The sequence below is a fragment of the Salvelinus sp. IW2-2015 genome, linkage group LG32 (assembly GCF_002910315.2).
Source record: "Salvelinus sp. IW2-2015 linkage group LG32, ASM291031v2, whole genome shotgun sequence".
Taxonomy (NCBI): Eukaryota; Metazoa; Chordata; class Actinopteri; order Salmoniformes; family Salmonidae; genus Salvelinus; species Salvelinus sp. IW2-2015.
This window is the reverse complement of record NC_036871.1, coordinates 35,681,686-35,708,403: the sequence shown is the minus strand read 5'-3', so window position 1 is coordinate 35,708,403 and position 26,718 is coordinate 35,681,686. Positions and strand designations below refer to the sequence as shown.

The window sequence follows — 26,718 nt, the reverse complement described above, 5'->3', positions numbered from 1 at the left end:
CACCTGACACATCTCCACCCTGACACATCTCCACCCTGACACATCTCCACTCTGACACATCTCCACCCTGACACATCACAACCCTGACACATCTCCACCCTGACACATCTCCACCCTGACACATCACAACCCTGACACATCTCCACCCTGACACATCTCCACCCTGACACATCTCCACCCTGACACATCTCCACTCTGACACATCACAACCCTGACACATCTCCACCCTGACACATCACAACCCTGACACATCTCTACCCTGACACATCTCCACCCTGACACATCTCACTCTGACACATCTCCACCCTGACACATCTCCACTCTGACACATCACAACCCTGACACATCTCCACCCTGACACATCTCCACCCTGACAACCGTGTCTGTCCTCTGTTGTGTTTGATGTATTTTGCTCCCCAGATGAGTGGCAGTTTTAAATGGGCTGCTTCCAGAATGTGACGGCAAAGCGTTTTAATGATGATACTGATTACTGCAGTGATACAACAACAATCAGTTGTGTTCTTACTATGGTGATGATCATGTTGCCTGAACGGTGCAGTGAAATTATAGCTTCATTTCTTGCGTATTAGTAGTACTACTAAATGAATGAATGAATTTTTATTTATTTTTTATTTTACCTTTATTTTACTAGGCAAGTCAGTTAAGAACAAATTCTTATTTTCAATGACGGCCTAGGAACAGTGGGTTAACTGCCTGTTCAGGGGCAGAACGACAGATTTGTACCTTGTCAGCTCGGGGATTTGAATTAACTACCATTATTCCTTAACTGCTAGGCTATTCTTTCCCATCATATTACTTCCGCTATTCATAATAATTCACAAATGATAGGCTATGTAACAATGACATCGTAAAATGTAGTGATTTATAAGTAAAGTAAGAATTACTTTATTTTATAATTGAACCACTAGGCATCATTGGGTTGTACCTAGTCGGTAGTAAGGTGGCCTACAAACTGATATTTGACATAGGTACCAGATAGTACCTGTTGTATGGTAGTATAACACCATATAGTTTCTCTGTAGATCCCAGGTAGATACCTGCAGAGCCCAGCCAGCAGGCTGTAGTCTAGTGTTAATGAGTAGTGTTGCAGTAGTGTAGCCTGGTGTTAGCAGCAGCGTTAGCAACACAAGCCCTGGCTCCTGTCTCCAAGCAGAGTCTCTGTGGTTGTCGAGCTGCGGGAGTGTTCCTACCTCTCAGCAGCCAATCGGAGTGAGCGGGTGTGTTCACCCAGGTAGAGCCGCGTTGCCGCGGGCTGGGGGTAGCAGGGGGGTTAAGGGAGGGAGGCAGATGTGGAAGAGGAGGGAAAGGTGGAGTGGGAGATATGACGTCCCTCTGGGCAGCAGCAGAATTGATGAGGCAGCAGACCTGCTGCCAATGTCATCCTGAAGGTGATGTCCCCACCATGGCCCCCTCTCTCCCTTTCCCTGCCTCTCCCACTCAATCTCTCTCTCACACACACACGTTGTTGCTCTCATCCCACTCTTTCTGTGCTTCCCTTCCATCTCTATTTTCTTCTCGGTCTCTTGGCTTTCTGTCTGGTCATCACTCAGATTCTTATGCTTTCTCGATCATTCTCTCTCTCCTTGTTTACCTCAATCAATTAAATTCGTCTCTCACTCTCTCTATCTTCTCTCATCGGCAATTCAATCTTCTCTCTCTCTCTTCCTCATCTCTTCTCTGGTCTTCTCCCTCTCTCCAGCCTCCTCCTTCTCTCAATCGCTCTCTTCTCTCGATTCGTCACATTCTCTCTATCTCTCTCTCTGCCCAACCTCTCCTTCGTTACCTTTCTGCTTCTCTTTCTCCTTCCAGAGTCACTCTTCTCATATCCTCATTTGTTCCTTACTATTCGCTCTTCTCCCAGCTCTAGACAAAATCTCAACTAGGGGCTCTCTCTCTCTCTCATCTCTTACACCTCTTTTCTCTCGTCTTTACCCATGTCCATTCTTCCTTGGATCTTTCCTTTGTTCTCCCTGTCTTCTTTTTTTCTTTTTTCATCTCTCTTCTCTCTTTCCTCCCGACACTCTTCTCTCTCTCCTTCTCCTCATCTCATTGTTGGCTGTGTCCTTGAGAGGTGCAGTGCTAATGGCCCGTACGGGGAACACGAAGCACAAAGGGGGATGGGGGGAGGGATGGATCAGAAGGACGGAAGACTCTTGGCATGTGTAGTGGCTGAGCTCTCTTGACCATCTAATACATACTTTGCATATGCGTTTTGCGGCGCATAGTCCAGAGATGTCAGGACAATAAATAGACTGTTTTGTCTGGGAATATCCTCTGTTACGGCAATGCTACTTTTCATTTCATTTTCAAAGGTCTTTTCCTATGAGGAGCGAAATGTAAATTACTAGAACACTTTAGTTGAGATTTTGCGACGCACATTTTTACCAATCCTACTCGTTGTATTTCACCTATATTAGATCTGCAATGAGATGGTTTCTCATTACCTTTCATCCTTCTTATCGTCGCCGGGCAACGGGTGCTAAAATCTCTCTGTGTGATACACGGTGTGTCTATCGGTGAGGAATGGTATCTCCCAGGGGGAGATGAACACCTGCCAGGTAGCTGGTTTTACAGCAGACAGTGACTTTTCGGATTATTTTCGCAGAGAGATGACATGTATTTTAAGCAGAGAGTGACTGGTTTTACAGCAGAGAGTGCTGGTTTTAACAGCAGAAGAGTGCTGACATGAAGTTGGTTTTACAACAGAGAGTGAGGACTGCGCTTTTACAGCAGAGAGTGCTGGTTTTACAATCAGAGTGAGTGTGTAACAAGGTGACAAGGTCTTTACTCAACAGAGAGTGACTGGTGGGGTGTTACAGCAGAGGGTGACTGATTTTACAACAGAGTGACTTTGGTTTTATGACAGCACAGAGAGTTGAATAGATTTTACAAACAGAGAGTGCAAACTGGTTTTCACAAAGAGTGACTTGGTTTTTAACCAAAGTGATGGTTTACAGCAGAGTGGACTGGTTTTTACAGCGAGCAGGTGCTGTTTTACGAAGTGACTCGTTTCTACAGCAGAGAGCCTGCTGGTTTTACCCACTGTGTATTAGGGTACAGACTGCTTCTTGCACAGCATATTGCAGATTGACGTACGGCTTTTAGCAGCATGGTTAGAGTGGCTGGTTTCTACAACAGCAGAGTGACTGGTTTTACAGCAGAGAGTGACCTGTTTTACAGCAGAGAGTGGCTGGTTTTACAGCAGAGAGTGACTGGTTTTACAGCAGAGTGGCTGGTTTTACAACAGAGAGTGACTGGTTTTACAAATGCAATCTTATCAGAATATTGGTGTTCTAGAACATCTTGAACAGGTGAACGGAATCTTTTTGTCCTACCTTGAATCAAATGAAGGAGGATTAGGCATCCATGTCAAAGTGCACTTGGAGCGTAATGGAACTCTCATAGTTTGTCTCTCATTTGTATTTCCTGGTCTCGTTAATAACTCTCTGTCTAATCCATTTTACAACTCCACCATGCATTGCAGAGAGGCCAGGTCAGTACATTTCAATAGAAACTTTCTACTGCTCATGATCTGCTGTCAGATTTTCCGACGACTCTGCTCTGCTAGGGATTAGGGTTTCTGAGCTGAGGACCACCGTGTGTTTATTAAAACACCCAGAAAAGGAACTGTCAGTCCAGTGAAGCTGCTCTCGGCTGGAGGAATTCTCTATGCCTCCAAATATTACTGAGAGTCGTTTAAACTTTCTGCCCCTGATGAGAGTGGAGTCAGTCTGTCTCTGTGGGTTCACACTGTAGCACAGGGAGATGGCCACTAGCCAGTCTTGGTCCTGGACAGATGAAGTGGGTGCATGGCCCAGCATTGAAACACCTAATCCAATGAATCAGCCTCGAGTCACTGGATGAATCAGGTGTGTTAGTGCAGGATTGGTCAGCCTAAAGGCTGGACAGTATAGTAGCTTAGTACTCAGCAGAGGTCTTTCACAGCCCAAGCTGCGTTGCCTGAAGCATGTAAGAGGATGGAGGATTGTTTACATGTCAGCCACAGAAGTGATCTCCCACAAAAAAATGACTATAGTATACTATGGTATAAATACTATAATATTCACTGCAGTGTTTTTGCATACCTTGCTGTTAAGTTTTTACTGTAGTATACTGTAGTATTTACAGTTAATTGTAGTATAAATTATGTTTTAAAAGAAAACTGTAGTATATACCATAGTAATTCATGTAATATCTTTGCTGACTGTAGTATACTGTAGTATTTACAGTAGTGTTTTTGCGGACATTACTGTAGTATTTACTGTAGTGTTTTTGATTGATTGTCTTTGACATAGAAGTGGAGGCTTTCTCCTTCAGGAAACCTACTGAAGAAATACTAAAATTGCAACATTTCCATAACCTGTAGGTAAGTAGGACTGGGGTCTGAACGGATGGTTCAGAGCTTCTGCTCTTTTCTAGAACCTGTAGAGAACACAATACATGAGCTGTGCTCGAATACCCATACTAACATACTGTATACTACATACTTAATGAGTATATACTGCATACTATATACTATTAGTTCATTTTAGTATACTGTAAATGAACAGTATGCTTTTAGTTGAGCGTACTAGCTCTTCGCCTGTCTACCGGAAGTTGATGCTGTTGCTATGCAACCTCTTGTTAGCTAGTTAGCATAACACATGACTAGTTAGACATTTTACGACATTGGGTGTGTTCATTCAATGTGGAGTGCCAGAGTGCGCTTGTTAATTCAGAGCCTTGTCAGATTGTCCGTTTGTTAAATTCAGGGCGTTTCTCTCTCTGAGCGCACACTGGACGCTCTGGCCCAGGAGTTGGGTTGATTTGAGCGTTCTGACCTTACAACGGCAGTCAAGCACCCAAGCTAACATTGGCTAGCTTGCTAGCTACTTCCAGACACAAATGAGACCACTCTGACCATTTTACTCGCCCTAGCAGAGCTGGTTAGGCAGTTTTCATGTTATCCAGAGCGTTGGTGACTGCAACTGTGCTGCTGGCAACAATCTAATTACGCTTTTTTTGCCAACGTTTACTGACACCGACCATATTCAACTGGTGTTGAGCACTTGTAAATTCATTATTCTGCGCTCTGGTACACTCAGACGAGAGTGCTCTGAAATCGGAGTAGATAGCCAGAGCGAATTTACCAAAGCACCCGAATGTCTGTTGAGAACGTACAACGACTATACCATTTAGCTAAACTAAGAATGATGGGAATAATCAAGTCAATAAACATTGGGTAGTTAGATAGTTTATAGTTAATATACTGGCAAGTTTGATGTATAAGTAGCCAACTAACGTTAGGTAGCTAGCTAACATACCGCTACCTATACTGCTGTAATATGTTATGTGGTTTATGAGGACAGCGTAGCTAACAAATTGTCAGCCAACATAACGTGTAAGGTAACTTATTTGAAAAGTCATTACTTTATTACATTGCTTAACATTTGTCCTAATTAGTTAAAGCAGTGAATTTGTATCAGCTCTCGTGGACTTCGGCTGCATATTTTCCTCCATTTTCTTCAAATCTGAAAACGATGTGAAGCCACGCCCATTTCCGTAGAATTGCATTATGGGCCCTAAATTACAGAAATAGTGTCCTCTGCGTGTCTACTTCATAATTTGGCAAATTTAGTACGACATCCGGGAACTTTTGGCATACTAACTATAACCATACTATGACCAATAAGCATACTATACACTCAAATCACGTCAGAAATAGTACGGTTAGTGTGAGTACTCGAACACAGCTCTGGGCTAGACTTGGCATGTAGGTTTCCCACATGGGTGCCACAAATTGCAATATTGGGGAGGGAAATGGGCATTACTGTAGTATTTACTACACTGTTTTTTTCCCTTCCGGATAATATTGTAGTACTTACTATAGTATTCTACAGTATACTACAACATTCTATAGTAAGTACTACACATGATCGATGGATAGTACAGTGAGTGTACAAAACATTAAGAAGACCTGCTAGTTCCACGACACAGACTGGCTAGATGAATCCAGTTGAAAGCTATGATCCCTTACTGATGTCACTTGTTAAATCCACTTCAATCAGTGTAGATGAAGGGGAGGAGACAGGTTAAAGAAGGAATTTTAAGCCTTGAGACACTTGAGACATGGATTGTGTATGTGTGCCATTCAGAGGGTGAATGGACAAGACAAAAGATTTAAGTGCCTTTGAACGGGGTATGGTTATAGGTGCCAGGTGCACTGGTTTGAGTGTGTCAAGAACTGCAACGCTGCTGGGTTTTTCACACTCAACAGTTTCCTGTATGTATCAAGAATGGTCCACCACCCAAAGGACATCCAGCCAACTTGATACAACTGTTGGAAGCATTGGAGTCAACATGGGCCAGCATCCCTGTGGAACGCTTTTGACACCTTGTAGTCCATGTCCTGACGAATCGATCCTGTTCTGAGGGCAAAAGTGGGTGCAACTAAATATTAGGAAGGTGTTGCTAATGGTTTGTACACTCAGTGTAGTATTCTACAGTATACTACAGTTTATTATAGGATTCTAAACTGTAGTCTTTTTTCATGTGGGCTGTCTTCTCTCAGACACAAATCAAGTCTCTGACCACCTTCATTACTCAGACTGAGTTAGGATCTACTGTGGCCACCATTAGTTCTTACTGTATATAGAGGTTTAAATATCAGTACGTACACTTTTAGAAAAAAAGGTGCTATCTAGAACCTAAAGGGTACTTCAGCTGTCCTCATAGGAGAACCCTTTGAAGAACCCTTTTGGGTTCCAAGTAAAAACCTTTTGGATTCCCTGTAGAACCCTTTCCACAGAGGGTTCTACATGGTACCCAAAAGAGTTCTACCTGAAACCAGAAATGGTTATCCTATGGGGACAGCCAAATAATCCTTTTGGAACTCGCTTTTTTAAAGACAGTAGCTCATAGATGTACGTAAACGTATTCAGACATTCAATGGAGGAAAATATAAAACAAAATGTAAGACTTGCACAGGCCAACATCCCGTGGCCATTAGCTCTCTCAGAGTCAATCTCAGTATGTTTCTGATTCCGCAAAAATCCAATTAACAGAGCAGTAGTGACTTTGATGTTGTTTTACCTCTGCTCACATCTTCTCTGGCGGGATGGGAGACAGGCTTTGACTTGGCTGTCACCAGCCTCTCACTCACTGCTAGATGTGCTATGTATTATAATGAAGTGATTTAGGCCGGAATGCAGTGAATGAATGATATATCCGAAAATGCTGTCCGCACTGAACCCAAATTAGAATTCCTCATGGTGGGGAGCGAGGACTGAGGGGAGAGGAAAGGGAAAAGMGGGGCCATGGGGGGGTTGAGATTAAACAGCTTTAAAGATAGATGACGTATAAGTGTTGCTGATGTCACTGGAGCAGACCAGGGGGTTGTGTTCAGCTTCAACATGATGAGTGATGAATTGATCATCGCTATGACATATCTATTTCCATTTACTTTCATTGGATTTTTTACTATTTTTGTGTTTAACTGTAAGGGATAAATAGTGTCACACACAGTTTGTACCCCATTTTATGCCCCTGGGTAGAAGTAAAAGTGATAGAACATTGTCCATCATGCTGTCAATAGTGAATGGAGAACTATTCCACCACCAAGTGCTAAACAGAAATCCATGAATGCCAATGTTTAGGCTACATCAAGATGTCATCTCTCACACTGTTTAGCTGCAGCATATGGGCCAATCAAAGTGACACAGAAAATGGGTGTCATTTTGACCCTCTTTGGATGTTTGTCAGTCCCCCTCCGAGCACTGTGGCTCATTGGCTAACCCTTTCTCTCATTTCTCAATAACATTGGAGAGCTGTCAGGTTGTAAAAATCAATCTGGCACCTGGACATGTTTTTCAAAAGCAGGTCATTAAACCGCAGCTATTTAAGCCAATCAGCAGCCAAACAGATAGTGTTTTGTTGCTTCATTCTCCTGTACTTAAGAGTCTAAATCCCTGGGGATAGGTTTGACCCATGACCTCTACATCACCCACCAATCAGAGAAGGCGAAGAGGGATATGGTTGATGCTCAAACTGGGAGTAGCAGTAGGTGTGGGTATTACACTACCATTATCCACTTCAAATACTCATTGGAATTCACATTTTTAGCTCTGGGATACCACTATTCAAGTTGTTCAACTGAACATCATGTTTTCTTGGTATAATCTGTACATGGGGTGGTACCATAGAAATCCTGTAAATAATAGAACTACTGGTATCTATGTTACAACTACTCCATTCTACCTATTCCATTTCTATGGTCTCACCACAATGGGAACACTGGCTGTGTCTAAAATGGCACCCTATTCCCCATATAGTGCATTACTTCTGACCAAAGCCCTATGAGCCCTGGTCAAAAGTAGTGCACTATATAGGCAAAGGGTACTATTTCAGATCCATCCTCACCAGGTTCAGTTGTTATGATGATTAGCCTATCAGCATCACCAGCAGGTTCAGTTGTTATGATGGTTGGCCTATCAGCATCACCAGCAGGTTCAGTTGTTATGATGGTTAGCCTATCAGCATCACCAGCAGGTTCAGTTTGTTTATTGATTGGTATAGCCTATCAGCATCACCAGCATGCCTGGGCTGTTCTACGTCAGCAACACCCTACCCCCCCACACACCCACACACCACTACGTCAGCAACACCTACCTATGCCACCACAGCTTCCGTTCAGCCTGTCAGAGAGCAGCAGCACTGACGCAGCATCTCATTATGTAACAGCAAGTAGGGAAGCAAAGCTTTCATCACCCATGAGAGACTTCACTTCTTTATTTTGCCTTTGAATTATTCAACTGAGCTTGTTAGAGTTATATGGCTTCTCTCCGGTGGATGTGGCAGAGATGAAAGCAGTGTGTCAAATGGGGTATGGTAAACCTTTATGGTGCTCCTGTCTAGTAGTAGATCATGAATAAGGCAGTTATTAACACTCTATTACTAGACTAATATGTAGCTCAGTTGGTAGAGCATGGTGCTTGTAACCCCAGGGTAGTGGGTTTGATTCCCTGGACCACCCATGTGTTAAATGTTTGCAGGCAACACTAAGTCACTTTGGAAAAGCATCTGCTAAATGCCATATATTATTATATATTACAATCAGTAAGGGGTTCATAAGGGTTCACATTCCAGATTTGCATAGTTTATACTATTTTTCTCTAAAATTATGAAAGAGATTCTGTTTTTGTACATTTTTAATGGTTTGAGAAAGAAGGGAAGGAAAACAGTTAATTCGTCTGTCTGTCTGTCTGTCTGTCTGTCTGTCTGTCTGTCTGTCTGTCTGTCTGTCTGTCTGCTGTCTGTCTGTCTGTCTGTCCCTGTCTCCCTGTCTCTCTGTCGCTCTGTCTCTCTGTCTCTCTGTCTCTCTATGTGTCTGTCTATCAGTCAGTGTGTGGGTGTCTGTCTGTCAGTGTGTGTGTGTGTGTGTGTGTGTGTGTGTGTGTGTGTTGTGTGTTTGATGTGTGTGTGTGTGTGTGTGTCTGCCTGCCAGTATGTGTGTGGGTTTTGTCGTGTCAGTGCCAGTTAAGACCCAGGCCTGTGTTATGTTTGTGAAGGCTTTATGAGTGCTGGGTGGAGTGACATGTTTACGAGACAGCTTCCCTGTTTGACGTGGGCTGAACTGCACGGATGCTGACATAAAAGTGCACAGAGGAATCTCTCCATCTCCCACAGCTCCACAGCTTTACAACCACATCTATGTCTTCCTGACTGGCAGACTAGCATCCCGGGGAGGGTTGGGATCAAACACCATGCCAGTTATGCACCTCCTGATACATCCCGGGGAGGGTTGGGATCAAACACCATGCCAGTTATACACCACCTGATACACTCCATTGATTTAGTAATGCATAGCTTTAGGAGCTGATTTCCCAGACAGAGTAGACTTAGTCCTAGACTAAAAAAGCACTAGTCCTAGGCTAGAAAAATGCTCCATTTAGCATGTTTTTAGTCCAGAATAGACTTAATCTTTGTCTGGAAAACCAGATCTTAGTTTTCACCGTGGCCTGTCCACCATCCACTTTAGTAATGGGTCTCCCTTTTTTTCATGATGGAATGGTTGAACCACTCCATAGAGTCAGTTTAAGCTCTACACTCTTAGATACAAATAGTTAATCAGCTGTCCCCATAGGACAACCCTTTTTGGTTCAAGGTAGAACCCTTTTTGGTTCCAGGTAGAACTATTTTGGGTTCTATGTAGAACCCTCTGTGGAAGGTGTTCTACTTGGAACTCAAAATGGTTCTACCTGGTACCAAAAAGACTTTATTTCTCTCTCCAGTACAAACAAGTGGAGCAGTACATGTCTTTCCACAAGCTGCCGTCCGACTTCCGACAGAAAATACATGACTATTATGAGCACCGGTACCAGGGGAAGATGTTTGATGAAGACAGCATCCTGGAGGAACTGAACGAACCACTCAGAGAGGTGGGTCTCTTGAGTTCCTACCTAAACAGGCACGCCATAAACACACACACACACACACACACACAACCATTTAAAAACATTTCAAGAGTTTCATTCCAAAACGCTATATATCCATTTTCAGAAATGCTGGGAAATTAGCTTTTATTGTTGAAAGAAATTATGAAAGAGATTGGTGTGTTTTTTCTCTATCTAATCATGGCATGGTTTAATGACAGACATGTATTTGTTTAAAATCCATCACTTGATGGTTTTATTTCAGAGAGACATATAATCATGTTTTTTTTGTTGCAAAATGCTATATATCCGCCTCACTCTCAGAGAAATAAGTAGTACTGCCAGGTTTTACACAGTCAAATGTAACAAATAACTACATTTTTATAAATAAATGTAGAAATGCTAAATATATGACATCAATATAAAACATTTATATATGCTTATATTTCTAGCTCCAACACTGCAATAATACCTGTCGTTACTAAACAATACACACAAATCCCCCAAATTCTAAGAAAGGAACGAAGAAATATAGAAATGTTACAACGATATTATAAATACAATAATTTGAGACCTGTATGTGTAACATTTACATGTGACATTTGAGTCATTTAGCAGATGCTCTTATCCAGAGCGACTTACTGTAAGTGCATTCATACACACGTCAAATATACACGATACAAACATTCCATTCCAGCTAACCAATGGTATATAGCATTTAGCAACAAAAAAAAAATCATACACATCGAATATCTTATTAATACATTTTTTAAATATTTTACACACACATGAATGTACCCATAAGCAATCATTCCTAAAGAAAAAACATACATGTGAATAATTGGTGGATGTAACGTTTTTGAAATATTTTACTAACAAACTTTGTCTATCCAATCATCAGGAAATTGTCAATTTCAACTGCCGTAAGCTGGTGGCGTCCATGCCGCTGTTCGCCAACGCAGAGCCCAACTTTGTGACAGCCATGCTGATCATGCTCCGCTTCGAGGTCTTCCAGCCCCGTGATTACATCATCAGAGAGGGCACCATCGGCAAGAAGATGTACTTCATCCAGCACGGAGTCTGTAACGTCATCACCAAGGGAACCCTGGGAATGAAGCTCTCTGATGGCTCCTACTTTGGAGGTATGGGCGTGAACCACAATACACACAGACTTTCATTTAATTCAGCGAACAATTAATATTTAGACATAATGTAACGGCTCTCGTTTGTAGAAGGAGACCAAGGCGCAGCGTGGTAGGCATACATCGTATTTTTATTGATGACACCAAACAAAATAACAAAGACAGAAAAACTAAAGCACACAGTTCTGTCAGGCTCAGACACTAAACAGAAAACAAGATCCCACAAAACCCAAAAGGAAAATGACAACTTATATATGATCCCCAATCAGAGACCAAGATAGACAGCTGCCTCTGATTGGGAACCACACTCGGCCAAAAACAAAGAAATAGAAAACATAGACTTTCCCACCCGAGTCACACCCTGACCTAACCAAACATAGAGAACAATAAGGATCTCTAAGGTCAGGGCGTGACACATAATGAGATCACTGGAGTATTCTGGAGCAGAATACCCACTGCTTTGTGGGTTTTCATGTGTCCCTCGGCTTTGAAAACTGGCACAACTTTATTGGAAGTGTACCACAATCCCAAACAACTGGTAGTGAAACAGATAATGGGTGGTTTCTACGGTATATTTTACAGATAATGAAATAGAACATGAATATATTGTTTCTCTGAGACATTTTGCTCTATCTCTGTGTTTCCTGACCCTGTCTCCCTCTATCAGAGATCTGTTTGCTGACGCGGGGTCGGCGTACGGCCAGCGTCAGAGCGGAGACGTACTGCCGTCTCTACTCCCTGTCTGTGGACAACTTTAACGAGGTGCTAGAGGAGTACCCCATGATGAGACGGGCCTTTGAGACCGTGGCCATCGACCGACTGGACCGCATAGGTACTGAAGAGAGCTCTGGGCCCTGTACTAATGCACCTTCCTCACTCCCTGCCTTAGAGTAATCACTGATCTGACAGTAGTAGATCCGTGAACTTTCAACAATCCATTTGTGTTAGATCAGTGATTACTTCCCAAGGGAACTAAGAAAGAAGGATGCATTTTAAAGTAGTCAAATAGGGCCCTAGTTGTACTTGCTTCTCTTCCTAGAAAGAGAACAATAAACTGCCTGTGTGATAGTAGTTTCCGCGCTAGTGGTACCCAGGTGGTTCCACAGATGCTGCATTCCCCACTGTTTGCCAGACACAACAGTGGTCCAATCAATAGGGACTGGGCCAGATATATCAAGTGGTTGCACCTGTTATTTTCACAGGGGAGTAGAGGATAAAACCAGGCTTCGGGCGTGACACTGTCTTTATTGAGAATTCATCTTCACATCTTACCCTAATATTACGTATTGATATCACATAAACACATCTTTATTTGACCTTTTATGTTGGACTCCCTCTTAGAAATAGCAGATGCAATCTTATCTATGAAAGATAACTCTAGCCCGAGCATTGAGCTGAGTTATGGTGTTGCTTCAGCATGCTCTATACAGGACAAAGGAAAGACTCACCCATTTTGAATGGTATTTAGTTATTTAGTTATCTATGTGCAATATTCATTATATAATGCAAAACTTGTCATACTTGTCGTATTTCTTGTCGTAACTTGTCGTATTTCTGCCTGCTTAAACGACAATAGCTCAGGAACACACGAAAACATTAAATGACCCCGGAATCGATAGAACATCGCTCAGAGATGCATAAAAATTATATAACATTCAAAATGGGTGACTCTTTCCTTTAATTGATGAAGTGACACTGTGACCCTCTTGTTGTCAGTATTTTCCTGTAGSGTTGCTTCTTGCCAAAACAATATACCTAGTTTGAAGGATGGAAAATACTGTCAGTGTTCCTCCTCCTCCTCCCTGTTCTCCTCTTCCTCTACCTCATCATGTTCTACTTTTATCCTCCTCCTCACTCCATCACAGGCAAGAAGAACTCCATTCTGATGCACAAAGTGCAGCACGACCTCAACTCCGGCGTCTTCAACAACCACGAGAATGAGATGATCCAGGAGATTGTTAAGTACGACCGTGAGATGGTCAAACTGGTGGACCTCCAGAGACCCCGCACCATGTCCATGACATCCTCCGTCCCTGGGGGCATGTTCTCCCCCGCAGGCCCATCCGGGGTCGGGGCCCTCGCCAGCCTCCAGCAGGCTGTGGCCATGAGCTTCTGCCCCCAGGGGATGGGGCCGATGGGGGGAATGGGGATGCCGGGGATGGGGCCGATGGGTATGCCGATGGGGATGGGGATGGGGCCAGGTCCGATGGGGCCAGGTCCGATGGGGCCAGGTCCGATGGGGCCAGGTCCGATGGGGCCAGGGTCAGCGTCTGGGTCAGGGTCAGGGACGCTGCAGTCCCCCCGCATGTTGCGGAGGTTCCAGGTGGTCCATAGCCTGTCACAGAGCCCTGTTTCCGCATCTCCTCTCCAGTCCCAGCCACCACAGATGGCTCATGCAACAGGAGTGTTTGGGTCGGCTATTTCCAGCCCACCAGTCCAGAGCCCTCTGGCGCATCCAGGACGGACATTCCAGTACATGGGGGGAGCGGGGCCGTCTGGGTCTCAGCTGTCCCTGGTGCAGCACCACGTTCCCAGCCCCACGCACACCATCCAGAGGCCCTCCTCACACAAAAGCACCCACTCGCTCCACTCAGGCACCCTGAGCCAAGACGCCCGTGTCCTCTCCGCCTCCCAGCTCTCCCTCCCTCAGGATGGAACCCCTCCTGCCGGCCCCAGCCCTCCCCAATCTACCCACCCATCCACCCACGCCTCCTCCACCTCCATCGGCCCCCCTCAGCCCACTCACCCCAGCCAGCCTGGGCCCTCTGGGGTGGGGGTCCAGGTTGGGGGGAGACCCGCGGGAGTTCCACAGCGGGTGGCCTTCGCCTCCACTCCTCCCCCAGGAGGAGCACCCGGGATGGGGGCGGCTGCAGCGGCGGCTGGGTCGGGGCTCCCGGCCTCTGGAGCTCCTAAGAAGGATTCGATCGTTAGCATACCAGAGTTAGACTCAGCCCGGAACCGGCTGTCTTCCAACTTGTGACCCTATGAGAGCTGCAGGAGAGAGGCCTTCTTCACATGGGTGAATCTAAACGTCTGTTTATCTCTGTCTGGATGACCTGACTGGTCGGCTTCCTTACTGACCTGGCTGGCTTCATATGGGCCACACCGTCAGTCATTCTAACTGAATGTCCTGTGTGTCGGTCGGAGTCAACAAAGAGGAAAGAGGAACTCTTTGGCTCGTGTGACTTGGAGAGTCGAAACAATTAAACTAGTTTAASAAAGGTGGGACTGGACTATTCTACTATGCCAGCACCTGTAGTCTTAGTATCACCCCTTACACTCTGCTTCCAAACACCTATATTGCTGTCTTTATTGTAAAGATATTGAGAAACAACATAATTAATGTAACTGTTGCATACTGTGTAGAATCCATACAATGCAATCTAGCAGGAGCTGGACTTAAAAACGCAAAATCAGGGACTTGAATCAGATGACAATGATGACATTTTACGCTTTCAGAATGTGTTTTTAGGTCCTTTTTTTTCTGTAAACGCTGTTGTAGCAAAATAAATACATTTCATATTGTTTAAAATAGTAGTGAAGGTAGTGTTTTAGACCGCTGGTCGATCTTACATCGATGTGTAAATAGTTAGAATAGTAAAAAAAAAATACCGAAAGGTAATATCTTCATTGTAACTACTCCAAACCAAAGTTGAGCTTAAACACAAAGTTTGGTTGTGTCTGTATCAACTAAAAAAGAAATATAGAAGAAAATGCCATTTATTAAAATGGCCTTGATTTCCAAGTTTAGAAGCCATATATTTGGTTTGTGTGTGTGTGTGTGTGGTGTGTGTGTGTGTGGTGTGTGTGTGTGTGTGTGTGTGTGTGTGTGTGTGTGTGTGTGTGTGTGTGTGTGTGTGTGTGTGTGTGTGTGTGTGTGTGTGTGTGTGTGTGTGTGTGTGTCGTGGTGTGTGTTGTGTGTGTGTGTGTGTGTGTGTGTGTGCGTGAGTTGGTATGCATGTTTTTGGTTCCATTCTGTTTTTCCTAGAGAGCTGACTCGTGTACTCATATCTTTACCCTGCGTTGTCAGGCCTGGTTGTTTGGATTTGCTGGCAATGGCACAGGCAATATTTCCCAGCTTCTCCGTCCAACTAAATGTGTCTGGAAAGATATCACTTGTCATGTCAGCAGAAATATACTGATCGTGACCCTGGAGGCAAAAATCTGAGCTTTATCAAAAAGAACCATCGCAAACAACCCATACTGTATACTTGCTTGTTTTCGTCCAGGTTTATTGATTAATACATGCAATATAATTCTGCAATACTTTTACCCCGCCTATATATTTAAATATATATATAACATGTATATACATATGCTGTACAGGTATCTCATTTCTTTATTTTTACTGTGAAACCTTAAAGAATCCAGCAGCTGCCGTGGCTTCACATGTTGTGTTATTGTAATCCAGTGACCACGTTGTTATCTTAACCAAAAATGTCAGAGGAAGTGAGTGGATGTAATTATTTTGTGGATCAAATGAGGCAAACTGGTTTCAAACTGGTTCAGGGTCACCTGAGGATTCCGGAATGGAGTTATGGAAATCAACTCCCCCAAACTATCACTTTAAAGTCCATTTAAAGTAATATTGTATGTTGTAAAGAAAGACTAACTAATTGACAGAATGCATGCCAATAGGAAATGTTGTGGGGTAGAGTAAAGTATGTCTTCACCTGTGTGTTTTTGGTGTTGTATGTATATTGAGCAAGTGATACAGCTCCTTCGAATCTCAAACTCTACGAATGTCTGTACGAAAATTATTTATTCTTCAGCAATCCTATTTAGTTCTCAAAATTCATGGTTGTGGCGGGTTGTGACATTGATTATAAATATTCTAATGATTCTAATCCTGGTGTACTTCAAAGCCTTCTCTTGCTGAATGTATGCCATATGAGGGGGAAGACAGCTAATCAGAAATAAACTGCCATGTAAATACAAGGACCGAAATTATTCTGGGTGACGATGCGAAGGGAGATTGTGTCGCTGAATGTTTGTGCGATGTTTCTTAGGTTTATTGCTTCTCTGGTCTGGGTGTGTTCTTTATGTAAACTGTGTGTTACCCCATTCTCTGTTCTATGACAAGACAATACACTTTTTTAAATGATTGGATGTAGGACAGAGAGTTGAAACCATTTTCAGTTTGTCACTGAGAACTGACTCTTTGGTTCACAGCAAAATTGAGCTCAACATTAAGCACATTGTGTCACATTATGAGCCTTTAATACAAAGGGAAATCACAGCTTCAGTCTTTTACAACGGTCACATCTGGTTAACCTAATAATATCCTGGGAGAAAATTGGCAGCTGAGTCGTCGTACCATTTCTGACTTTTGAAGCTTTGAACTTTCATGATGATGGACATTTCACTCAGGTTTACCACCTTTCCGGAAAGATATACAGATCTGATATCTTAATTTGATCCCACTGTTGTCGCAGAGAATATTCCTGGGCAACAGGAAATGCAAATTGTGGTGTATTCAAGGTTTAAAAAGACTTCTAAAGTTTGTCATTTCCACTTTAAAATTTCAGACACAATTTTCCCTAACGAAAAACACCTACAAAAAATCCATTAATTATAATACACATAATAATTACAATTTTGTGCTGCTGAAGGATTATTTTCCTGCTGTGAGAAGCAGGGTCAAATTAAGATCCCACATCTGTATGGTTTTATTGATCCCTTATTGGTTCACTATTGATTTGACCTAGATACAGTTACTGTACATCTGTATGGTTTTATTGATCCCTTATTGGTTAACTATTGATTTGACCTAAATTTCACATAAATTCTGGATCACTCGATAACAATTATTATTATATAAGTTTATCACTTATATTCTGAGCCACATATCAAAACCTAATGCTTTGAGCCTATCATTTTTAACTATCACATGTCACATATTTTAAGTCAGATCATAGTCCCCAACATATTACTATAATGACTGCTTGTTTTCTCCCATGGGAAAAGCGCATGGCAAAATGCCTATACAATTATGAATGAGTTAAGTCCAAATGAGTGAACTCCAGGTGTGCGCTTCAATGCTGTGTCATTGCAATCAATTGGTCCTCTTACCTATTCCTTGTATGTGCTAAAACCCGAGTTTGCCGTGCTAAGCTGCTATAAGGACTGTGCTGATATTATTTGTAAAGATTTGAATGATTGTCCACAGTCAGTGAAAAAAAGAAGGGCAGAGAAAAAACTGCTATGTTCAGGCTATATCATCTCTGTTTCAGTGCAAGAGTTCCCATGCACCCAGCATGACTCTTGATCAATGGATGACACCTCAGTCAATTTGACAAGCTCTTTCTTGAATCCCTTGCATCTGTTATGTATAAGAAGGTGTTATGCAGGTTTTAAGATAGCGTATTCAAGTAAAGTCTTACTGGTAATTTACTGTTGCTTTTGTTCTCTGTGAAAAAGAAACTTGCAATGGAATGCAAGTGAGATTCCCCACATATGCTTGAAACCAACCAACGATTATTGAGAGACGGTTATCTCAGTTTAAAATCTCAAATTTTTGCCGTACCAGATATGAAAGATATTAAGGGTACTGAATACCTTAGTGTTGATGTCTTAGCATATCAGTGTATTTTATGTTTCTGTTTCGATAAGTATTTTTTGTTTGTTTGTTTTGTTGTTGTTCTTGTTTTTGTTTACAGTTTGCCCCAATGCACATGGACAGCATATACTGTACCTTGTGCCTTGTATATCTAGTTTCCACAGTCTATTTTTGTGGTATGTACATGCTTGTAGAAATGCAAATATGTGTTTTTATTTTCAACTTGCAATATATGTACAAATGTTAGCTAAAGATTAGTACTGCTGAATTAAAATGACAATGTCAGTATATATCAATTTCCCTGGTTTGGGAAACACAAAATTACACATTTTTGTTGGTTTGAGCCTTCAAACACCATGTGCGCTGTACTCTACTCATCTACTGTATGTGTGACATACACAGAGTTATGGAGGCACATTGTCGTGTTTGTACCACAATCTGGTGTAATCCAAACATTTTCTACAATGAGAGGGTGAACTCAAAACAAGCTTTTTCGTGGAGTTTACGCAGTCTAGATATCACCTCAGACAACAAACAGTGTTTGTGGACAACTGAACTCAAATCAAGAATCATTCAAGTGAAAATGGACACCCCAAAACTGTTCATCTGAAGACCAGGGAAGCAGTACCAAGCTTGATTACTGTTTCTCATATCTGTCTGTTTGACTAACCAATGTATTTGCTTCTGACCTAGAGGGGATGTTTGGTTGATAATTCCTTGTGGGACCTTCAAATCTAGACATTTCTGTGTAACCAACTACAATGATTTAAAATGTCAACTAGTCTGACAATTATTATACCTTAGTGTTGTAGCTACTGTGGCCTGCTTATCTAAGCCTTCTCTCTGCTTTAGGACTCTCTGTATAGTGTGTGTGTGTGTGTGTGCCGGTGTTGTGTGTGTGTGGTGTTGGTGTGTGGTGTGTGTGTGTGTGTGTGTGTGTGTGTGTGTGTGTGTGTGTGTGTGTGTGTGTGTGTGTGTGTGTGTGTGTGTGTGTTGTGTGTGTGTGTGTGTGTGTGTGTGTGTGTGTGTGTTTGTGTGTGTGTAGGTGACCCCTGTGCCTTTCCTCTACATCTCTTAGGGGTCCCACTTGAGAACACCAAGCTAGGTCTTCAGGCTCACTCAAGCAGAAACAGACACAATTGCAATCTGAGAGTTGCCATCTGAAAAAGCAGTTTATTTTGGAATCTTTTGACAAAAGAGATTCTACATCACTGCAGCTAGCCTTCCTAACAGTGGTTCCAGTACAAAGGTTCTCAGAACTCTAGTAGAATTCTATATTCCAGCCACTGTGGGTTTATCCTCATCTGGCAATGAAAAAACTAAACTAATTTTTCTCTTTGTCACTCAGTGTTTGTCGTTCCCCATTGAGGTTGTCTTAAAGCCCCTCAGGCTCAGCTTGTGTTTGGGTCTGTAAGGGTTAAAGTACTTTAACGCTCCACTGAACTCCATACTGTACTCTGTCTGAGCTGGTATCTAGCTGTCCAACCCCAAACTGACCCCTAAACCCTACTCCTAAGTACTTCACATATCGTGACTATCTGCAAGGAGTGGATAGATGTACTCAATATGGTAATAGCTCCACTCTTTCCTTTGGACGGGGTACGGGGTATACGGCTGTCCTACACTCTCTCTCAGCTGGTCCAGAACTCAGAGCCAGGCTCTGGTCTCTCTCAATAAGCTGGTCTGTCGGTTGGTGGAAATGTTGTTAAAGCGTTCCTAACAAAATGAGTCATTGTTGTGCAATAAAAAGATGAGCGCATTGGCAGTCATGTCCCTTCATTGATTCGTGTGTTCATATTCTGGGTATACCTGACAACTTTTTAATTCTGACAATGGTAAGTTACACACTTCACTTAAAGTGTTTTTCAACTGTTGGGGGTGGTCACGTTATCTCTACGTTATCTCTACAGGCTAATAGGGTCCAAAATTACTTATAGTTAATATCTCAATGAATACCAGTGGAAGAACACACAGGGGCACAGTTAACCACCACGGGAGGCTGGTGGCACCTTAATTGGGGAGGACGAGCTCGTGGTAATGACTGGAGGGGAATGAATGGAATGGTATCAATACATCAAACACGTGGTTTCCATGTTTGATGCCATTCCATTTGCTCCGTTCCAGACATTACTATGAGCCGTCCTCCCCTCCGCAGCCTTCACAGTCAGCCTCCTACTATAGGTGTTTGAATTTAAAACCATTGCTGTGAAAAAAATGTTTTGTAGATGACAGCTACAGTACACATACAGACTGAACAATTGTGTGGCCTTTGATTTGCTGTTACAAAACAGATGCAAACAGGCACACAGACCCAGTTAATCACAGAGGCGTCTGTCTCTTTCCTCTCTCTGCCTCAATAGAAAATCTCCCTCTCCCTTCTCTCTCTCTTCTCCTTCTCTCTCTCATGAATCTCTCTCTCTCTCTCTCTCTCTCTCTTCTCTCCTCTCTCTCTCTCCTCTCTCTCTCTCTCTCTCTCTCTCTCTCTCTCTCTCTCTCTCTCTCTCTCTCTCTCTCTCTCTCTCTCTCTCTCTCTCTCCCTCTCTCTCTCCCTCTCTCTCTCTCTTCCCTCTCTCTCCTCTCTCTCTCTCTCCTCTCTCTCTCTCTCTCTCTCTCTCTCGCTCTTCTCCTTCTCTCCTCTCTCTCCCTCTCTTCTCTCTCTCTCTCTCTCTCTGTCTCTCTGCAGACAGGGCTTGCTGCATCCGTGATGACTGTCTGAGTCTGGAGACTCCTATCACTGCTTTGCGTGTGAGTGTGACCGAGAGAGATGGTGTGTGCTCATACATGTGGCTGTGTGGTGTATGTGAAGAATGTGAAGATCGATCGACAGTAGTGTGTGTGTGAGTGTAGTGTGTCCTATGTGCGTTTGTGCGTGCGTACATCAGAGACGGAGGGCGCAGCCCAAGGGGCACACTCCTCTGGCCAGGCCCTGGAGCAGCTGGAGCACAGCTCCCACCCTCTCTCGCTCTGTCGCTCTCTCTATCTCTCCCCCCTTCCCCTCTCCAGCTATCTCCCTCCCTCTTCACTCTCCCTCTCTCACTGTCGCTCTCTCTATCTCTCCCCCGTCTCCGCACCCTATCTGCCCTCCCCCTCTTACCATCTTTCGCTCCTGTGCCTCTCCTCTTCCCCCTCCCGACTTATTCTCCCCCCTCTCTTTCACCCTCTTTCATTCTGTCGCTCCTTCTATCCTCCCCCTCTCCACCATCTCCCGCTCCCCTCTTCACCCTCTCTCACTCTGTCGCTCTCTCTATCTCTTCCCCCTCTACCCACTTAAATCTCCCCTCCCCTCTTCACCATCTCTCGCTCTGTCGCTCCTCTAATCTCTCCCCCTCCCACTTATCTCCCCTCCCCTCTTCACCCTCTCTCCCTTTCCCACCCTTCTCTCTCTCATTTCTCCCTCCTTCTACCCCTCTGTCTCGCTCCCCATTCCCACCATTCCTTTCTCCCCTCCAGCCCTCCACCTTGCAGCCCTCCATCCCTCCATCCCCACCCAGGACACAGAGTGCAGTGATCCGGGCTGGAGCAGAGAGAGACACCAGGGAGAGAATAACCGGAGCACTGAATTATGAAGAACAGTAAGAACAGTCTCATAAACACCTATGTTGTATAAAGTGGATAGAGACACATGCATTGTGTGTATAGCTTTACCTATGTTTGTACAGTAGTGTCCTTCCTTCCTTAAAAGGTTTTATCTACTGTATAAAACATATTAAGCCACTCTTGACGGAAAATGGCAATTCAATAAACGTTTCTTTACAGATGTTTGATCTTAATTCCCACGACAGGAAAATAGTCCTGCAGCAACAGGAAATGTGAATTATTCTGTGGATTATAATTAATGGACATTTGTGTAGGGGTTGATACATTATTAGATAGGGAAATTTTGAAGTGGAAARTACAAACTTTAGAAGCTTCAAGCAAATTATATCCTGCATCTGTACAGATTGTATTTGTTTATCATTATAAACCAACACATGTAAAATCTTATGAAATGATAAAACGTTCAAAGCCAAAGCCAGGGTACAGTACACAAACGGTTCCTACAGTATTACAGTAGTAACACATCCCCTTTGAGGATTTATTGGCCTATGAGGAGTATTCTGTCAGAGTTGACCTTTAAATGCTTCTGTAGCGGTGGAGTGGGACAGCTGTAAGGGCTGGTGAACAGGGCCAAGCGTTCTGTTATTTTCAGCACACTTGGGAGTAGGGTACACAGCACAGCACAGCACACAGGAACCAGGGCACAGCCTCCTGGAAAATGGAGACTGATGAGATCTGGGTGCAATTTATCTTAGTGTTGTGTTGCCTTCCTGGTTTGTTTCTGTTATGGAAAAATCAATAAACGTATAAATGGCAAGAATGAACCCTTTACTCAATTGAGTGAGTTTATTTGGGAATTGAAATGACTTTGTTTTTACTGACGTGACCACTCCTTTACCACTCCTGTTAGCTCCTAGGCCTTATGATTATGCTTGAGCTCAGTGMGCTAACAAATCACTGAGTAACGTAAATTACCTGAGATTGACATTTGCTCAGTGTTCAGTTCTTAAACCCAAAACTTCTTCCCTGATTTTTCACCTTGCATCCCACCTTACAGCGTATGTATACTGAACAAAAATATAAATGCAACATGTAAAGTACTGGTCCCAGAAATGTTACATACGCACAAAAATCTTATTTCTCTGAAATGCTGTGCACAAATTTGTTTACATCCCTGTTAGTGGGCATGTTATCCTTTGTCAAGATAATCCATCCACCTGACAGGTGTGCCATATCAAGAAGCTTATTAATCAGCATGATCATTACACAGGTGCACCTTGTGCCCGGGACAATAAAAGGCCACAATTTTTAAATAAAGCCCTTTTGTGGGGAAAAACTCATTTTGATTGGCGGGGCCTGGCTCCCCAGTGGGTTGGCCTGGCTCCCAAGTGTGTGGGCCTATGCCCTATGCCCCCTATGCCCAGGCCCACCCATGGCTGCACCCCAGCCCAGTCATGTGAAATCCATAGATCAGGGCCGAATTAATTCTTTAAATTGACTGATTACCTTATAAACTTAACAACAAAAAAAGAAACGGCCCTTTTCAGCACCCTGTCTTTCAAAGATAATTCGTAAAAATCCAAATAACTTCACAGATCTTCATTGTAAAGGATTTAAACACTTTCCCATGCTTGTTCAATGAACCATAAGCAATTAATGAACATGCACCTATGGATGGTCGTTAAGACACTAAAAGCTTACAGACAGTAAGCAATTAAGGTCACAGTTATGAAAACGTAGGACACTAAAGAGGCCTTTCTACTGACTCTGAAAAACACCAAAAGAAGATGCCCAGGGTCCCTGCTCATCTGCGTGAACGTGCCTTAGGCATGCTGCAAGGAGGCATGAGGACTGCAGATGTGGCCAGGGCAATAAATTCCAATGTCCGTACTGTGAGATGCCTAAGACAGCACTACAGGGAGACAAGACAGACAGCTGATCGTCCTCGCAGTGGCAGACCATGTGTAACAACACCTGCACATGATCGGTACATCCGAACATCACACCTGCGGGAGAGGTACAGGATGGCAACAACTGCCCGAGTTACATCAGGAACGCACAATGCCTCCATCAGTGCTCAGTCTGTCCGCAATAGGCTGAGAGAGGCTAGACTGAGGGCTTGTAGGCCTGTTGTAAGGCAGGTCCTCACCAGACATCACCGGCAACAACGTCGCCTATGGGCACAAACCCACCGTCGCTGGACCAGACAGGACTGGCAAAAAGTGCTCTTCACTAACGTGCCGCGGTTTTGTCTCACCAAAGGTGATGGTCGGATTCGCGTTTATAGTCGAAGGAATGAGCGTTACGACGAGACCTGTACTCTGGAGCGGGATCGATTTGGAGGTGGAGGATCCATCATGGTCTAGGGCGGTGTGTCACAGCATCATTGGACTTAGCTTGTTGTCATTGCAGGCAATCTCAATGCTGTGCATTGCAGGGAAGACATCATCCTCCCTCATGTGGTACCCTTCCTGCAGGCTCATCCTGACATTACCCTCCAGCATGATAATGCCACCAGCCATACTGCTCATTCTGTGCGTGATTTCCTGCAAGAAGGGAATGTCAGTGTTCTGCCATGGCCAGCGAAGGGCCCGGATCTCAATCCCATTGAGCACGTCTGGGACCTGTTGGATTGGAGGATGAGGGCTAGGGCCATTCCCCCCAGAAATGTCTGGGAACTTGCAAGTGCCTTGGTGGAAGAGTGGGGTAACATCTCACAGCAAGAACTGGCAAATCTGGTGCGCAGTCCATGAGGAGGAGATGCACTGCAGTACTTAATGCAGCTGGTGGCCACACCAGATACTGACTGTTACTTTTGATTTTGACCCCCCCTTTGTTCAGGGACACATTATTCCATTTCTGTTAGTCACATGTCTGTGGAACTTGTTCAGTTTGTCTCAATTTTTAAATCTTGTTATGTTCATACAAATATTTACACATGTTAAGTTATATAAACGCAGTTGACAGTGAGAGGACGTTTCTTTTTTTGTGGAGTTTATGAACTGTAATTCAGAAAAATCTTTGAAATTGTTGTATGTTGTGTTTATATATTTTTTCAGTATATGTATGAACAGTAGCGGTGTGTGGGTCTAATCACTGAGGAAGCCAAGCCAGAGAAAAGCCATATTACAACCTATGTTGTGATAATTGTATTGTTTTTTCTATGACCCATTCGTTCATACGCCACCGTGATATACAATAAGGAGTGANAAAAGCCATATTACAACCTATGTTGTGATAATTGTATTGTTTTTTCTATGACCCATTCGTTCATACGCCACCGTGATATACAATAAGGAGTGACAACAAAAAGATAACAGTCACAAAGTGGCAGAATAAATTCAATACACATACGTTTGTGTCATCACAAAACCGGAGGGCAGCATCTGTCCGGTAAAGTCCACAAAGCAAATATTGCATGTAGCAAACAGTTATACCACTTGCAGCATGGTCAAGCAAGTTAATGTTTCCGACAGTTTACTAATAACTACTGATTTAGTAGTTGGAAGTTGTTGTTTTATGGGCTTCTAACCAGTTGTGCTATTTTGTGTGTATTTTCACATTGTTTGTAACTTATTTTGTACATAATGTTTCTGCTACAGTCTCTTATGCCCGAAAAGAGCTTCTGGGTATCAGAACAGCAATTACTCACCTCCAACTGGACGAATATGTTTTCTTTAATGAGTCAGACACAAAGGGTTTACTGCTGCTCCTGGACCAGGCCCAAGATAAGCTGTAGGCCACACTATCTACCAACCGATGAACCGATGAAATAACACAAAATTAAATCAGTTTTACCTCATTTCTACCAGCATGTCACATGTGCAATCAGAGGGAAAAATAGCTCTAGACCACCTTTACTCCACACACAGAGACTCGTACAAAGCTCTCCCTCGTTCCCTCCCACCTACATACACAGCACCAGTCAAACGTTTGGACACACCTACTCATTCAAGGGTTTTATTTATTTTTCCTATTTTCTACATTGTAGAATAATACTGAAGACATCAAAACAATGACATAACACATATGGAATCATACAGTAACCAAAATAGTGTTAAACAAATCAAAATATATTTTAGATTTTAGATTTCTCAAATAGCCACCCTTTGCCTGGTATTCTCTCAACCAGTTTCACCTGGAATGCTTTTCCAACAGTCTTGAAGGAGTTCCCACATATGCTGAGCACTTTTTGGCTACTTTTTATTCACTCTGTGGTCCAACTCATCCCAAATCATCTCATTTGGGTTGAGGTCAGGTGATTGTGGAGGCCAGGTCATCTGATGCAGCACTCCATCACTCTCCTTGGTCAAATAGCCCTTACACAGCCTGGAGGTGTGTTTTGGATCATTGTCCTGTTGAAAAACAAATTATAGTCCCACTAAGCGAAAACCAGATGGGATGGCATATCACTGCAGAATGCTGTGGTAGCCATGCTGGTTAAGTGTGCCTTGAATTCTAAATAAATCACTGACAGTGTCACCAGTGTCGTGTCTTTGGCATCATTAAAACAGAAGACTTATTTTTATCAAATAACTCTGTAATTATTATTACACGATTAAACTAATTAATCATGTAACTGTAATTAACTAGGAAGTCGGGGCACCAAGGAAAATATTCAGATTACAAAGTTATAATTTTCCTAATATAACTTTCAGATATTTTAATATCTGATCAATTAGTCTTCGAATTAATGAATTATTCTTTACCTCACGTTAGTCTCATTCCAAACGTTGTAAATTGTTGGTTATCAGCACGAACCCAGTCTTCACTATGAGTAATCCATACATCAATTGTCTTAAATAATTTATTTACTAACTAAGTAATCACAGAAATGCATAACAAACAGTAGATATGGTTACAAGGAAATGATAGGGGAATGTGCCCTAGTGGGCTAAACCGGCATTGCGGCTTGGTGGACAAAAGGGAAGTGGGGGTCGACTGAGCTGAGACACTACAACGTTGATAATTATAACAATTGAATTGCTAATCCTTTGCACATGAACGCTCACTCATTCGGGAATAATTGCAATCAATATATATATTTAAG

General features: G+C 43.1%; 1 protein-coding gene across 1 annotated transcript in view; it reads left to right on the top strand.

Annotated features, from left to right (window-relative positions):
* LOC111956444 (potassium/sodium hyperpolarization-activated cyclic nucleotide-gated channel 2-like) overlaps window positions 1-15,470 on the top strand; it is a 71,393-nt gene extending 55,923 nt beyond the window's left edge. Inside the window, exons 5-8 of the mRNA XM_070436583.1 lie at window positions 10,290-10,436; window positions 11,332-11,572; window positions 12,240-12,404; window positions 13,438-15,470. Coding sequence (XP_070292684.1) covers window positions 10,290-10,436; window positions 11,332-11,572; window positions 12,240-12,404; window positions 13,438-14,552 — 1,668 coding nt within the window. The 3' untranslated portion in view covers window positions 14,553-15,470. The remainder of the gene's footprint in view (window positions 1-10,289; window positions 10,437-11,331; window positions 11,573-12,239; window positions 12,405-13,437) is intronic.
* The last annotated feature ends 11,248 nt before the right edge of the window (window positions 15,471-26,718 follow it).